Source organism: Lepeophtheirus salmonis, chromosome 12, assembly GCF_016086655.4.
Source record: "Lepeophtheirus salmonis chromosome 12, UVic_Lsal_1.4, whole genome shotgun sequence".
Classification (NCBI taxonomy): domain Eukaryota; kingdom Metazoa; phylum Arthropoda; class Copepoda; order Siphonostomatoida; family Caligidae; genus Lepeophtheirus; species Lepeophtheirus salmonis.
Window position 1 is genome coordinate 5,604,218 of NC_052142.2, and position 16,766 is coordinate 5,620,983.

The 16,766-nt window shown below is 29.8% G+C and overlaps 1 protein-coding gene and 1 long non-coding RNA gene across 35 annotated transcripts in view; one reads left to right on the forward strand and one right to left on the reverse strand.

Moving 5' to 3' along the window:
• The first annotated feature begins 295 nt into the window (after window positions 1–295).
• On the forward strand, window positions 296–14,046 carry LOC121127054 (uncharacterized). Of its 2 annotated transcripts, XR_005867470.2 has the most exons (3): window positions 296–769; window positions 5,112–5,993; window positions 6,078–14,046. It is a non-coding gene; the product is annotated as an uncharacterized lncRNA (long non-coding RNA). The 2 variants fall into 2 exon arrangements; XR_005867469.2 differs by lacking the exon at window positions 5,112–5,993 and having other exon boundaries at window positions 10,417–14,046.
• slo (calcium-activated potassium channel slo) overlaps window positions 1,984–16,766 on the reverse strand; it is a 291,323-nt gene continuing 276,540 nt past the window's right edge. For all 33 annotated transcript variants that reach the window (XM_071892349.1, XM_071892327.1, XM_071892328.1 and 30 more), the window contains one exon: window positions 1,984–2,880. In XM_071892349.1, the coding sequence (XP_071748450.1) occupies window positions 2,662–2,880 (219 nt within the window). In that variant the 3' untranslated portion in view covers window positions 1,984–2,661. The remainder of the gene's footprint in view (window positions 2,881–16,766) is intronic.

Genomic DNA, 16,766 nt, shown 5'->3' on the forward strand with positions numbered 1-16,766 from the left:
AACTTACCTCACAGTATCTTTTATGTTTACAGAGTTAGAACAAAAGTTTTCTGATTTCATTTTTTTAATATAATAGCGTGTTTTTTTAAAGCTTAATAAAAATATCTTTATTCTTAATTATAACAAGAACAAAAATGCAACTTTATAAAATACAGTCCTTTGTCGTCATCACTATTAGTGAAATGTATGCACCTTCTCCTATTCTGGTATATTCTTATTATTATTCATTCTTTTTATATGTAAATGTATATATCACAGTACAGATTGAAATTAAGTAGAATCGATGATTCTCCTAGTTGAGATCATGATTGTAATCTGTAGGACAGATTTCAATCATGATTTCAATGAATAATTCCAGTAGTAGAGATAACAATCCTATTTTCTCCTAGGACAAATAACAATTTTATCGAGGGAGATAGAGGGAGCATTGAATATTTGAAGAGGTGGCGTGTTTTTGAAAATATAACCCCAAGTAATACCCTACAATTTATCTAATATATAATTATAGTTAATTGTAAATCGTTTAGGTTAAGAATTTTAAAATAAATAAGCTGAATATAAATAAAAACTTTTTTATTTTTCATCTTGAAGGGAGCGTGTTCGTGCGAGTAATAGTTAATCATTTACATTATTCTTTCAGCTTGTGTACTAGTGTATTTATTCTAGCAGTCCTTGACTAGTGCTTTGTCGTTCGTGAACGATTCGTTCTTTTGAACGACTCTTTTTAGTGAACGTACTCAGTTGCAGAAATTATTCGTTCGTTTATACCGTAAGTTTCCCATATATAGAATATATCACTCAAATATTTTTATCAACTTCGACAATTTTGTTAAGTTTTTATGATTTATGAATATATTCAAGTGAAGAAGCACTTATTTGTGCAATTTTATTAGCTTGCAACTTTGAGTGCACTCTAATTTGTGCACACGAACAACTGCAAAGTCACCAACTGAACTGTTTTAACATGAGAACTGATACACTAAAAGAACTGAATCTTTAAATGAAACTGAATCATCAAAAAAGCTATTTCAACAAAAGAACTGAATCCTTTACAGATTTGTCGTATTTTCTACATTTAGGTAGCAGTTCACTTGAGTCTACTCCAACTATTGAATGAAAAAATTATTCCACAGCCGCTTCCCTGTGGATCATAAATCCAATATAATCTGAAAATACATCCCGGCCTTCCGGTTGTGCAGGGCTTCTTCACTAAAATTCATTTATTGATTAAAATATACGCTTACGAATATATTGGGCTAACTAGGGGACAAGCTAAAGATGTTATGTATTATTGACTCGAAATAGAAGTTTTAGAATATAAAGAATGTTGAACTAAGCCCAACTAAAGTCAGCTTCTATTCCTGAATACCAATTTGGATTAAATGCAGTTTGATGCAAATGAATACGTTAATGTAGTAATCAATGATGTGCCATATTTTTTAAATGTATATTTTAAAGAAATTTATTTATATAATAAATTATTTATATTGAACGATATACTTCCAATGATTTAGTACACCATCCTTTAATAGAGGTAAATGTTAAATATATGACAATTACCTATATTATACAAAAGAAGGGGGTTTCTGACAACCTATCCATGTATATAGTGTAGCTACGCAAATACTTATTTGATTCAATTTGGAGCTCAGTACAGTGTTTGTGATCGTTTATGTATCCGAAATATTTATTTGTTCAACAATTTGTTTTCCCTCAAAATGAAATTGAGGATTAAATTCTTCCTTACAACTTGTGGAAGGAACTATAATGAAACTTTGAAAATTCTGCTTTTTACCTTTAAAATTAAAACATCTCAATCCTTTAACTAAAAATAAATTCAATTTTACAAATTTCATTCTCAAATGGCTATATATGCCACAGAAACAGTTTTTGAAGACTGACATTTTTATAACATCTTTTTTTCATCTATACAAAGGATGAGACACCCAAGTACATACGTTAGGATAATTATAGTTCATAAAAATCTTTACTTTAAGTTTATTTTTATCATGTATATTTACAAAAACAAGAATTAATATAATCTATCTCGATTTACTCTTTCAAATGGAAGTTCCTTATAATTTCATAGTTGACGGTGTTCAATATTACATTCTAGGTATGGACTTTCCAAGTTAGAATTTGACATTGAAATAAAAATTACAGATTTATAAAATTTTTTAGATTTTGATTACCGTTTTGTCTTTTTTCTTTAATATAGAAATGATTAAAAAACGAAAAGCTTAAATATTTCACAAACTAGACTGTATATTTGTTGCGAGATATAGTTTAAAAACACCTAAACTATTCAAATATTAATTTACATATTAAAATTAACTAAACGCTATCCAAAACAATTAAACGAAATAGTAAAAGAACAAAAATATTTTTTGGGTATATTAAATATTAGCATCATAAACATTAGCGGAGTTTGCAAAGATTGGGAGGAAGCCAAGCTCTCCTAACCCTCAAGATTTAATATAAAAATATTATATACGTAATACATAAATAATTAATATTGACTTCTCTAATACAAATTTCAAACTCCGTCTTTGATTATAATTAAAATGTAAAAGATTATTTGTAGCACTTAAATGTGTTAACTAATTTATTCAACTATATATATGAATATGGTCCATCAGTTAAAGCGCTACAGAGTAATAGTCATCTTTTGTTATCTTTTTTGAGAAGGCTTCGAGAAGACACACTAAGATTGTTTGAGGAAGTTGTAGAGGATTGTCCTCCTACTTGAGAATCTCTGGAAGTAGTTGATGTAGATGAATTGAGTCCAATCAGAAGTCCTCCTCCTTTTGAAGATGAAGACGTTGTTCCCCAATCAGGGCGGTATTCTACTCCTGGGTCAAATTGTTGAAGAACAAATACCTTAAATACATATATAAAATTTTAACATAAAATATTTATTAATATTGTTTATGGCTTATGGAGAATTCTACAACAATTAAAAAAAAATATTAACTAATTATAATGGATTTGAAGGATATTTACAGAAGTGTTAAAGCAGGTTTATTGACAGAGTACACAAATAGAAACATTTGTTAACAAAAAAAAAGAATAGGGTTTCCAAAAAACCTAGGAAATTAAGATAATATTAATTTTAACATATTTTACATCTTTCCAGACTCAAAATGAGTTATTGAAGCAACAAATTACATTTATTTAGATTCAACTTTAGAGTTTTGCACCTATTCTGAGTACTTGGAGTCGAATTTAAATGTCTGTAATTTTGACTTTAATTCAAATTTCTATTTTGGCTATTTAAATTATAAAACATATAAATAATGTTTGGTATATTTTTACTATTTTGATATGATAAAATCGGAATTAATATTTCCGAATATACAATATTCATCTTATTTTGAACATTGCTTGGAATCTCCTTCGAATGATGAAAATTTAGAAAAATAAAATTAATCCGTAATTTTGAAGCAATTTAGAATTATAAGTATTTAGATTCAAGTTTTTCTGAGTCAGATACAGAAGATTAAGGAGGACGAAATAAAAATGGGTAATATTTGACCTCTTTTATTAAGAAAAATTATAATACTATAATTACATATATGTTAGCACATAAAATGAGTTACGTGTATTAATTTAATATGTAAAAAAAGAGCGAATTGCTACAAAATATTTAAAATTATAATGCTGCGATAGTATGCCTTCATAACCTACCAAAATTATATTGATAAAAAAGTTCATTGAAATAACAATATTAAAAAAGGGAAAAAATGGGCAAGTCCGAGGAACGAGTCCATTAGTTAACCCAACTTTACGAAATTATATACATTTTATAGTAGCTTTCTGTATGTTTGATTTAAATTCATGGCATAAAGTGAGTCAAAATTGAATGGTTTACCCATAGATAGAAATGGGGAAGTCTCATAAAGGACACTACTTGTAATGACATATTTAATATGTAGAGAGGTGAATAAAAACTTAATTTAGGTGTGCATAAAATAGTAATAACAATTTTGGTTGGTAACTTTCTTGTCCTAGGGAAATGTTATTATTTTCTTTTGCTTAGCTGCTTCTTCTGTCATATCAACTTATAACCAATAAGGAAACAACAAATTTTATTCTAGAAAAAGTAGGGAGCTTCTAGAGTATTTCTTGCTATGATTGTAATTTGTAAAAATATGCACTAGTGGTATATAAGACAAAAAAAAAAAGTGAAATGACGTCAGTTATGCATATTTTATATTGAATAGTTATTACGTTTTTTTGCTTCTTTAAATTTGTAACTACAAACAACGTTAATGATTTTAATATCTGAAGTAATACATATTGCTAACTAATTTAAAAAGAAAAATTGGGATGCACCTGGAAGAAGTTTTATCTATTTGTTTATCAATGACTTCTCGTATATTATTCATGTCCTATATTTTTCCTAGATTCCTCAATCACACCCACTTAATCGGAATTAGCTGACATTTTGTAAATTGTTATTGCTGAATGAAAACATAGGCATATCCATATAAAAATATTAGTTTTGACATTCTGATATATCGAAAAAAATTAAGATTAAAATGTTTTGAAATACAAAGAAGTAGTGTTAGTTCGTGATTATAAATTGAGCGGGTCTTATCAATAATATAAAATACCAACATACATATGGGCAAACTAGGGACAGTTCCATCACGGAACATTCGGAACAGTTCCTTTTTATCGAACATAAAAAAAGATACAATCATAAAATTTACACCACAATTGTACAATGCAGATTAATGTGAAAAAAATCAATCCTTTTTGTCAAATATTCTTTGAGATATTGCAAAGTTAATATAAATGCAGGGTTAGACCATCATGTAATCGTCCTCGCTAGAATTTTCAATTCGATATGTTGTACCAACTGCAGGGGAAGACAGGGATATTTTGACATCATAGAGAATAGAAAGGGTACCAAATGCAAATTCAAAAAAGGTCAAAATTAAGAACTACTTTATTCACATTTTAAAATAAATCTATTATATAAAAATAATAATTATTAAGATTATACCTATTTGCCATTCGGAAAAGTATAATGAATTCGCATAATGGAACTGTCAGTTGCCATTTGTGATTCTCCTAACAATATAATTTATTATCATTTTCCATAGGATCCCTCAAGAAGAAAAAAATGGGAATGTGCTTGTCATCGAAAGGACCCCTTAGAAAAATTCCCTAGAATTTGTGATAATCATTTTCAAGAAAATGATAATAAAAGGTGAAGTGCTGGGATTACTTTTAAAATGAAAATTGAAAGAAGATGCTATTCATTCAAGAGTTCTTATACCAGGAGAAGGATTTGAGCAAGCTCTAAGAAAAAAATAAAATTGTGGACCATTTTGAAGAAAATTCTAATCACATATATTTTGGGACATTTGACAAATCATCCCAAAGCAATGTAAAATCAACTCAAACACTTGTGGTAGAAAAGATTAACGCGTCTAATCAAGCATGTGTATCTTGGAATATAGAAATAATAAAAGCTTTTAATACCAGAAAAGATCCACTCATTATAGAACTCGACTCACTAAGGAAACAGAATGCAAATTTACAAGAAAAAGTGAAAATCCTTCAATCGGAAAATAGATTATTAAAATCCAAATCTAAATTTAAGGAAGATATGAAAGGAAAACATGAAAAGAAGTTGTCTAAATCTCACTGTAAACTCATCATTTGTGGAAGAGGGTCGGAAAATGAGATAGGGAGGATATTTTTAAATGACTGATACTGAAGTTTCTTTCCTCAAAAGCCTACCGTTACATTCAATCCAAAGGTCGATTTCCGGTTCGTAATGTAACAATCCTCAAACCGTGGATACAAAATTTTAAAACAGCTTCTAGAATACAATCAAAATTATCACTTAATAAATCAAATTCAACGAAACTACAAATGGAAAATTGGTTGTCTTGTGCTTTGATGAGATGAAGACAAAATAAGAAGTGTCATACTTTATTATATACCAAACAATTTATGGTCGTACGAAAAATATAAAGGTAGGCAAGGTTAATATTAACCTTGTAGGTATACAGTACAAAGTGCCAATACTAAACACCCATTCAATGTACAAATATTTTCAGGTACTCAATGGTAGCTCTTTTTAATCTGGGATATTTTTAAATTGTGTGTGGGATATTACTCTACCGAAGAACTAGGATCTTCAAACAAATCAATTAATTACAAATAATACAGTTATTTGGAACTATTAAGTGATTATATGTTTTACAAAATACATAAGAGACCTATTAACTTCTTTCGAAATATCGGAATGCTATTGCAATTTCCAAACTTACTGAGTCGGAAATCTTTTTCTAAACAGCCAAATTACTTGTCACCATATTAGAATATTACTCTTACAAAGATATAGGATCTCAAAAAAAAAAAAAAATAATAATAATTGTTTGCCACACTATCTAATTATAAATAATTTTACTGAAAACAGTAGTTAAAATGTAACAACATAATAATGCGCTTGTTTTACTTTTGATTGAAAAAATAGTAGAAAATAAATTATATTCTTCAAAATTTACATTCCCTATTTATCAGTTCTCCATTTTATTTTTTATTTTATTGATTAATTCTGTTTTGAATGAATTAAATGCAGTCGTTCAAAGTAAGAAGGTCAATAATATTATAAAATAGAAGGAAAACGATAGAGAATTCCGAATTTGTCATAAATAAAAATTCAAATCATTTTGATATAATAGGAAATTGTAGGTAACGAGTTCGTCCAGCTGTTGATTTATTAAGCCATACAAGTGCAAATTCCCTCCGATTTTTAGGGCCTCAATGCATGAAAAAAGTAGCCGATTTCGTTAACCTAGCCAATAAATAGTTTGATATTATGAACAGCTCCTGACCAATATCAAAAAGGACTTTAAATGTGCCTTTGGAGTAAATTTTGATATAAAAAAGGATATTCTCCAAAGCCTGATATATGTGGTTGGCACAATGAAGATATTTAAGAGAAACAAAATTGCCTAAGTCATCCACTTTGAAGCCCTGCCAAAAGGGTATAATTATTTCTTCAAAATCCATGATATCATTCTATCAATAATGAAATCATGAAATTGGCCTTTCATATATCTCGGTTATATCAATATTTTCTTGAAAACTTTTTTTCAAGAATAAGATATATTAGAGAAACCCACTCTCATTCTAATGTGGTCGAGGCCATGGATCGATTTCGGATACTTTATAAGTATATATGGTGGTTGAGAATGCTCCGTCAGATCTCAAGGACACCAATGTGATTTTACTATGTTGCAACAAATTGTAGGTTTTAGTATCCCCAATGCACTAATGTAGGGGTAGGCAACCTTTGAGACATGGAGTGCCAACTTCAACATTTCTAATCAATGCCTGTGCCACTATCAACAATAATGGTAAAAAACACACAAAAACTATGGAATTATATTCTAATTTGCGAGTGCCAGTGAATATGCCTCCACGTGCCATAGGTTGCCGACCTCCTGCACTAATGTATAAACACTTATCCTGCATATCCTTTTAGGTCCTATTTTTATTTAAGCGGTTTTAGAAGAAATCACCCTAGAATTTTCTCAAGACGTTGATCATAAAATTTATACTCAAATCTTTCAAGATGAAATTAAGGGAGATATAAATAATGAGACAAATAAAATAGAATAAACATCTACTGATTTACATCTTTCATAAATACATATTTGGGAAGAAGGATTAATTTATGCTGCTGCATCTGTGGTCAAATCGTTACTTCAAAAATTTCCCACTATAGGGTGTAATACTTCCAGCATCCAAGATTCTCTAAGGCTATTTCTTAAACCATAGTGAAGAGGGGGACTGCTGAGCCATCATAATCTTTTTTTGGAATTTTGAAAAAAAAATGGAAAAAACACTTTAATAAGTTCCATGGGATTTTTTTTGTTGTACTAAACCATAGATGATTGATCAATTCATCATCATAATTATGTAAAAGTGTTCTAAAGAATAATATGAAGTTATAAAAATTCATTTATACTCGTACATTCATTAGACTAAACTATCTTAATATTATAAACAAAAGTACTTTAAAAAAAAAATAGCCATTAATGTACAAAAACTGCTCATTTCATTAGTAAAAAATAGAGGCGGAAATTATATGTATTTATTTATTTTTTTCTGGCTCATTATTTAATTTTAAACAGCAAACTTTCGAAATTTGAGTGCCTAAAATATTGTCAAGCAATTACTCGGAAATTGAATGGACAACATTGTTTTAAGTAAAGGAGTTCTTCTTTGGATTTAACACAGCTGTAATGCTGTTGGGAGCGAAGTTTTCATCTCCTATCAAATCCACAAAGAGTAAATATGGGAGCTGTTAGACTGTGAATGAATTGGCTCTATTTTAATAAAATATTCATTTTATGAAATTTAAGTTTAATTAAATTAGTACATAAAAATGCATATTATGAAAGTTTTTTATTCATAATCCCTATATGTAATTATGTTACACTTTATCAAAATGGTATATTTTTTTATGCTGGGAGCAACCAAATAACACGATCTTTTGTTAGATTGAACTCCACACATTCTCCAAGGAGTATCTAGTAGCTATCCTGACAAACAACAGTCGCTAAAAATAATATATAAGTAATTACAATATGTATGGATTGAATATATTGTCCTTGGATTGAATGATATAATTAATTATGACAAGGCTGAAAAGTTAACACAGAATAAGCCTTTAATTTAATTTTTCTAATGAATTTGAGTGAAATCGAACAACTTTCTTCGTTCCTCACTGTAGTTTACTACGACAAAGAGATCCTCTTGAGAAACTGAGACTAAGCTTTATATACTTCACTAGTACATGGAAGATTCTCAATTGATTTGAATGTCTTTTAATAAAATAAAACACCTTTTCAAATTGTAGAATGAAGAATGTAAATTGTTTCTTCTTTTATACGATGGAAAATGTAAACAAAACACGTAATCAATCATAGTCTATGACGTCACTATAAAAAGTGTGGTTGAAGTCAAAAATCAGTCGTAAACGCTTTATGGTATAATCTTCTATTTATATTAGCCTTGAGATATTGGGAGAGTTTTTTTAAGAGTTAAAGTTAGTTTTTTAAGAGTTAAAGTTAGTGTTTTGAGTAAAATTATTTTTGTAATAATGCAGTAAGTTTTTATCTGCTTTTCTCAAAATGAAATTATTCGAATTATTGATTTTTTTTACGATCTATTGATTTAAATCTATACCAATTCGAAATTCACACAGTTAAAGGAAATTTGAGATACTTTAACCAGTAGCAGCTCGTGGTTACAGTACTAGGGAACTGCAACACCCCTTAATATTTTTACTATTATGTACATATACTATATGAGTAAAGACTAAACTTGATAAATGACAAAGATTTAATCATATCTGGGGAGAGATTTGAAGAGTAAAAATGAATATTATAATAAAAATTATAACCATAGATGAAAATGACATGATTATCGAAGAATATGATAAGGGTTTTTGTAGTTGCTTGAAAATATATTTAATTTTTATATTACAAAGTTATTATCGTTATTCCTTTATTCTTGAAGATTGAATATATAAGTAATCACTATGGCATGAAAGACGAACGGTAATACTGATGATTTGTTGCAGATTTATAAGTGTGTAAGTCTTTTTTTGATTCGGAGTAGAATGTATGATTGACATCGTTGTACTTCCTGCCTAAATTATTGCTAGATACGCAGCGAGATTTTTGTTTATTTACTAAATCTCATTGCCGTTCGCAGCAAATTTAATGAAACGTCATAATATCTATGCTGCTTTTCTCCAAAGTATACCGCAAATGGTCCGAGTTACCATTTTTATTTTAGGTTTTTTAGCAGACAGGCAGATAATATTTGATTCAACTCTGATTATAATATAGTGTATTAAATAAAAGAATACTAGAATATCTGAAAGTGCGTTTTTTATGCCAGAGGAAAATGAATAAATAATAATTTGTGTACTTATTCTTATTCATAACATTTGAATAAAAAGGAGTTTTGTCTGAAATATCATTCAGATATCTGGAGCAATTGAACAGTCGAGTTTTTTATTGTGTTTGATATTCATCCAGGTTTTTGAGTATTCTGTTCCTTCCTACAATCATAGTAGTCCTAGTGCTTCTAAGAACTCTGCTGTGAGGTCTTCATATATTTACTATGAAGATGGGCAAGTGGCTTAGGGGCATGCCAAGAGATACACATTATTAGACACCAACAAAAAGTTCAAATTTATGCAGTCAACACTTCACCGTAAATGAATTCATTACCCTATCTGTTGATAGAAGACACCAGGAAGGGAGAGTAATCCAGCTAAGTTAGTTCACTAAAATCATTGCTATACTATATTTTTATTAAATATTTTATTTTATAATAGTATAAGTATTTTAGTATGCTTTTTTATCTTTTCAGACGACTAAAAAGGGATGCTTGACCATCTAAATGACCAAATCCCTCAACCTATCTTTCATCTGCGCCATCAACCTCCTGTCTAGTAGCAGCTGGATACTTAAACTTCAAAATAGTAAGGATGAAGCATTGAAAAAGGAAATGTTTAATGAAGAGATTGTTCCGTTTGCTAAACATCTCTATAACAAGCTCTCCTCTGAATCATCGTCCTCTGGATTCATTTTATTGTAAACTCCACAGGTTTCTCCTGTCAAAATTATCCATTCAGATAGGAGATACTTAGATATTGTAGTGAACTTCAAAGTAAAAACTAAATCTGTGTCACATTGCCTAAGATTTCCGGGAAAAAAATATACAACAGAAGCCATCAATGCTGCAGTTTTTTGGGATCCGACAAAGTTTATAAAGAAGTAAATGTCTACAAGAAATATTGTAATGAACTTTTTCAATTTGTTAACTTACGGAGGTGAATGAATTTCAGGGTTCTAAGTTGTCATTTATTGTACAATAACTGAATCTCGTCTTCAAATCACCGAAACAGTGGATATATTCTCGAATGATCCTATCTATAGCTTCAATCAGGCAAAATACTAGTCCTAGCCTTTACAATGAAATTTTTGCTTCAAACTTCTTCACAATTCCATCGTCAAGATACATGAAGATTATATCCTGTGCTTTAATATGGAAACCGGGTTACCTTATTCTAGCATTAGCTACCTTAAGTCAAGAATAAATACTTTAAAAAGTCAGCAGATATTTGTTTAATATTTAATTTCAAAAAGTTCGTTTGATGTCCGTGAAATTTAAAGATTTTGAAGAAGGGATCTAAATAATAAGTAATGACAATCTGTAATGATATGTATTAAATAACTACGGGATTGGATAACCTCTTGGGTGCCGTGTATATGGATGATTCATTGTTGGCTTAGTTCTTGATATGTTACCTGCATTGGTGACTATTCTCCAATTAATGATTTAATTATATTGTCATGTCATTCTCCTATGCCTGTATTAGAAATTTAATTGTCAATACAATTGTCTCTCGAAAACTTGGAAGGAGGCGTCGGTGTTGAAGAGGGTATTCCAGTTTGGGTGTCAAGTCAAGATGAATTAATAATATGAACGATGGAGGACCAAACTAATACCCAAGGTTAATAAACTTACAAGGTTATACCATAACGCGTGTAAGACTGACATTTGACTTTCACCTTGCTTTTAAATATTTGCCCAGTAGTCGTTAAAGCTCATCAAATTGGAAAATCTTAATAATAGTGACGTCATATATTATGATTGGTTACGTATTTTGCTAGAATCTGTTTTTCTTGTCCTGTAGTCCGTACGATAAATTGAAAATTCTAACAAGCCCAATTACATTATATAAACACAATTTGGAAATTATCTGTTTTTGTTTAAATTTGTCATTTATAATTTGTTTGATTTTGTTTATGTAACTACTTTTATCTTAATTTGTCTTTAAAAAATATTTTTATCATTCTTTGTTTCTATGGAAGCTTTTTATTCAATTTGCTCAATTTTCTTTAATTTACTGTTAAAATATATCATAGAATTCTTCAATTAATAGTTTCATTAAGAAAATTAGCGTACCTATAAAAACATTTTGAGGAAGGTGTCCATTCAGCGTTTGACATTTGATATAAGCAACATCATTTACAAAATAACCCAATTGGTTCCAATCAAACATTTTGAAAGAGTTTTAGCTATCCCGTTAAAGGGGCAATTATCTGTCTGACGGAGGAGCCTCAATCTCTAGATGAAAAATCTTCAACAAAAACTTTGAAAAAACCCCCGAACTCTGTCCATAGAAATAGAAGAGAACGTTTTAATTGAAAATTAAGTTCCAATTGCTAAAAAATGGTATTTTATTCGTCGAAATAGAAAACTTTCTTTCCCTTTAATCGTTACATAATTGACTTAGTTTGAGTGGAGCTCAGAAACAGCGTACTTGTTTCCATAAATTCGGTCAAACACTCACAAAATTTGGCAATAAAAATCATTTATCAAGGACTACCAATAATTTCTGCCATTGACAATACTCATAACACAACTTTTCACTCTGGAAAATAATAATAGGAAGATCCAAGAATACTCTATTCTGAGGTATTAATCATCTATCCCACACCAAATCATACAATAATACTTCCTGAAGAAGGGGGTTCAAGAAAGTTCCAACGACGAATTAGCTTTATTAGTATTGTCAGTATATATGGACTCGTAGACCCTTAATTAACCTATTGCCAGATACCTATAGAAAACAATGATAAAAAATATAAAGAAATCTTGATTAAAAGTCAGCTTTGCAGGAGAAAAGCAATTAGAGTAGCAGAATACTCTAAAGGTTAGGGGCCTAGTTTATCCTTCCTTATCGAAGTAAAGCAGACTACGATCACCCAAAAAAGTTGAAAACATGGAAAAGCTAATTATGTTTCAAAAAATTATGTCATACCTCAAGGCTAGGTTTTGAATACAGAAACTCCAGGTGTGTCTACTATAGGGATAAGCCACAATTATCCGAATGTCCAAGACCTTCTAGGCACCTGCTCCGAAAATGCACTGGATATCCTGTTCTGAAGGCCCTATTTCATATCTCCCGTCTGGGAGGTTACCAGACTAAGATCAGCCAAAAAGTTAAAACATTCAGGAGTTCATTCCGTTTCGAAGAATTATTGTATTCATAGTAGTTTTGATAAATCTCTTTGAAATAATAAAAGACAACACAACTGTACTGGGAGGTTAAAAGCAAAAGAAACAATAACCATAATATCATAACTAATCCAACTTCTTAAAGGGTCAAGTGACTGAAATTTATAGCCCTCTAAAGATTTTTTAGGTAGGCTGAATAACAGTTTTGCAATCGTTGGAGATTTAAAAGGAAATTTTATATCCAAATGCCACTAATAAGTTCGATTCCAAACACAAAAGTTAGACATTCCAGAATCTTTCCACATCTTTCATGAGTGATGTGTTCCTCACACTTCTAAACAACAAAGGAAGGGACAGATACGACAATTTTTTCATGCCTATAACCCTTATCATTACCTCTTTTAAAATCCAAACTGGAATTTTCCATAGCAAACTTATGATATTTGTCCTTAAGATAGTTATTAAAGCTCAAAAAGGCTTTGTGGAAAACTACCTTGCAGAGAATAATGCCGGAAAATACAAAATGTGTAGTTTGATATAAAAGATGGTATTATAAATGAGGTTCTGGCTTTTGAAGTTATTACTTGAATGATGGAGAGTACTCCCTCCCTGAATATATGTTTTCATTTACAAAAGCTGTCATCATTAATCTCTTAAGCTTTTTTATTCACAAAATAAATGGATCCGAAAGTAAAGTAGTGCTATCTAAGACTAAAGAATAAATAGTAAAAAAGGGATATCTTAGACGAGACTACAGGTATATCCGGACATTAAATATTTCACCCTAATACCCAGAGCATAAAGACTTGTACTTCACCTTTGCACTGAAAAGGTGGACTAAAATACAGCTCTGAATATTTGATCTAATATATATTTTCTTTATTTATATTTGGTATTTACGATTTAGAATAAGTAACTATTTATAGAACATGAAGACGTTCTATAATGAAAATAAAAAATAATTAATGAGAATTATGATTGTATGAGTATAATATTCAACATAAATCTTAATATTTGGTCTTATTGATAGTACTTTGAGTGTTTTATTGATGATAACCTCGACGAAAATGTGTGGCAGGCTAATTCATCAGTACACATTTAAATTGTCTAACAAAGATATTATATTTCATGAATGGATAACATTATCGCAGTTGATTTATTGAGTACATCACTGTTTTCATCCAAAAACATTAAGACTGATTAAAATTACTGGACGTAGTAATTAATTGTTTTCGATCACCAGAATTAGGAAATAAAATTTTTAATTAAGTGATAAAAGTGTTGGTATTTTCAAAGTAATTAGGACAGATTATTGCTATTCTGTTCAGATCATGAGCAAGACAAGTAATTAGCAACATTATTGGAAAATGTTGCTTAAGGTTTTTGACTGCAGTCGAGATCCTTCTCTTTTTTTTCAGTCAATATTTTTCTCTCTTCACTCCAGTACCTACACTTTATGTACCGAAGTTATTTCCTTATTATTTAAAGGTTACGATTATTGAATTTCAACTGACCTCTGTCGCTGTCTCTAATTTCGAGATAGAAAGAGAAAGAATGACTTACGGGCAAACTTGTACAGGATACCCAAATTCTGTTATTAACGAATATAAATAGTCTTGAGAAATGTGAACTTCATAAGTTGAATCTTTAGTTAAAATAAGAGATTAGATTCAAGTAAATAAATTTTTTGGCTCCCTTTTCTTTTTTTTACTTATTATTTTACTTGGAATATGTATCCCGTTAGTTTGAAAGGCATTCCCAATGTTTCTTTATACGTTGCAATTTTTTTTTTTTTTTTTTTAAGTGGAAAATGTTATACCATTGTTTGTATTTAAGTCATGTGTTGTAAGTCTAGCCAAATCTAAATAGGTATAGGACAGGGGAAGAAAGATTTCTCAGTATTCCGTTGGAGTAGAATCATGGGCCACTCTTCAGTTTAGCTTTGTGTATTCATGGATAATAGCTATTAAATCTATCTTTAAATTCCAAAGAAATATGTAGGGGGAAATCCCAAAAATAAATTATACCAGTTACAAAATTATCGGTAAATTGAAATGTCATGTGACATATGGGAATTATCTATAGATTGTTTTAACGATTTCAAGTAGAATGATTTCAGCAAACGCCTAATCCCAACAAGATCAAGCTGCAGCTACCGTTATCAATGGGATGAGTTGGAATAATTAATATATATATTATATTTAAATTATTTCTTGTACCTGTGCCAAGGTAGTCTTTCTATCTGTTTATCTATTACAGGAAAGTAACATTTCTCCAACAAAATATTACCAAATTGGACTTCAAAGTAACGTAGAATTTGTTTGATTCTGTAGGGAAAAGAAGAATTAGGAAGAGAGATATCGAATTAGATTAAATAGGAGATAAAATATTAATAAAGAACGACTACTGACGTGTTAATTACGTACAAAGGGTGAAAGGGTCCTGGTCAAGTACTTCAGGTGAGACAATAAAACGTCAATAATTACTTGGGAAAGGGCAATGGATAATAAAATTGGACAACAATTGCAATGTTAGAAATGGCGAATATTCGATTGGGAAAAGACCAGTGGTGAGCAAGATCAAGGTGATGATCGTGGAAAAAATGATTCTGGATGTGGTAGAAGATGTCATTGCGGATTTGGAGCCATATGAAAGTTGGATCTATGGTTATAGACAGTCAAATCTTAAAAAGAAGATTGAATCATTGATGGAACCACACAAGCAAATTTCAGTGGATAAGATGGCAAGTTCTGCTCGAACGGAAGAAAATCGTTTTTGGATTATGGTATACTGTGTATAGATACTTTATTAATTAATATACTCTCGGGATTCTTTGTGACGCTGCTTCATAAGCTACGAGCCAGGAGGGCTATACGGGAGTGAGGTCGAATCCTGATGGACCGTAAATCAAGAAAAGACAAGGTTGTCTTTCCCTCAAGAAGGAAGCATTTGTATTATCATGGGAACAGGATCTATATTCACCTAACATATCGTCTGTTATTATTATTACTATATGTATGTGTATATAACTAATTTATTTTTGTAATATAAGTAATATATATATAAGGGTATGTCAGTCTTTGTATTTTTAAGTGATGATTATAACTTAAAGTGGCCGGTTTAATGTTAAATTGAAATGAATATAATTGATCTTATAGGGCATATAAATCACATGCAAAATACCTATTTATCATACTACAATTTGAAATTAAATTAAAATATATTATCGCACATATATAATATAATATATTTTAAATATATTTTTTTGCCCAAATGTCCCAAATGGTCCTTCAGCCAAATGGTTGTCCGGCAAATTGTACTTCAGGAAAAATGTTTTAGTCAATTGTCCTAGAACCGAAAAATAGCTATTAAAATAGAAAAAAATATGCAATATATTTTGTTTTAGAGTAATTGAAGGTTAAGAAGCTGAAAAAATATTCAGAATTTATATCAACATAGAGATATAGAGAGATTGTGATCAGAAAACTGGTAGAGTAATGGAAGCATCGTCGTCCAATTTTCATAAGAATCTAATTTTTATCGTTACAAAACCTTAAATGTTAGATTTTATTATAAATTAATTATTTATAAATTTTGAACTCTTTGGAATTAATTAGATTTCCAAAGCATATAAAAAAAAGGATCGAAAAGAATTAAACTGTTTATGGTCATATAGTTGGCGTTAATAAGAT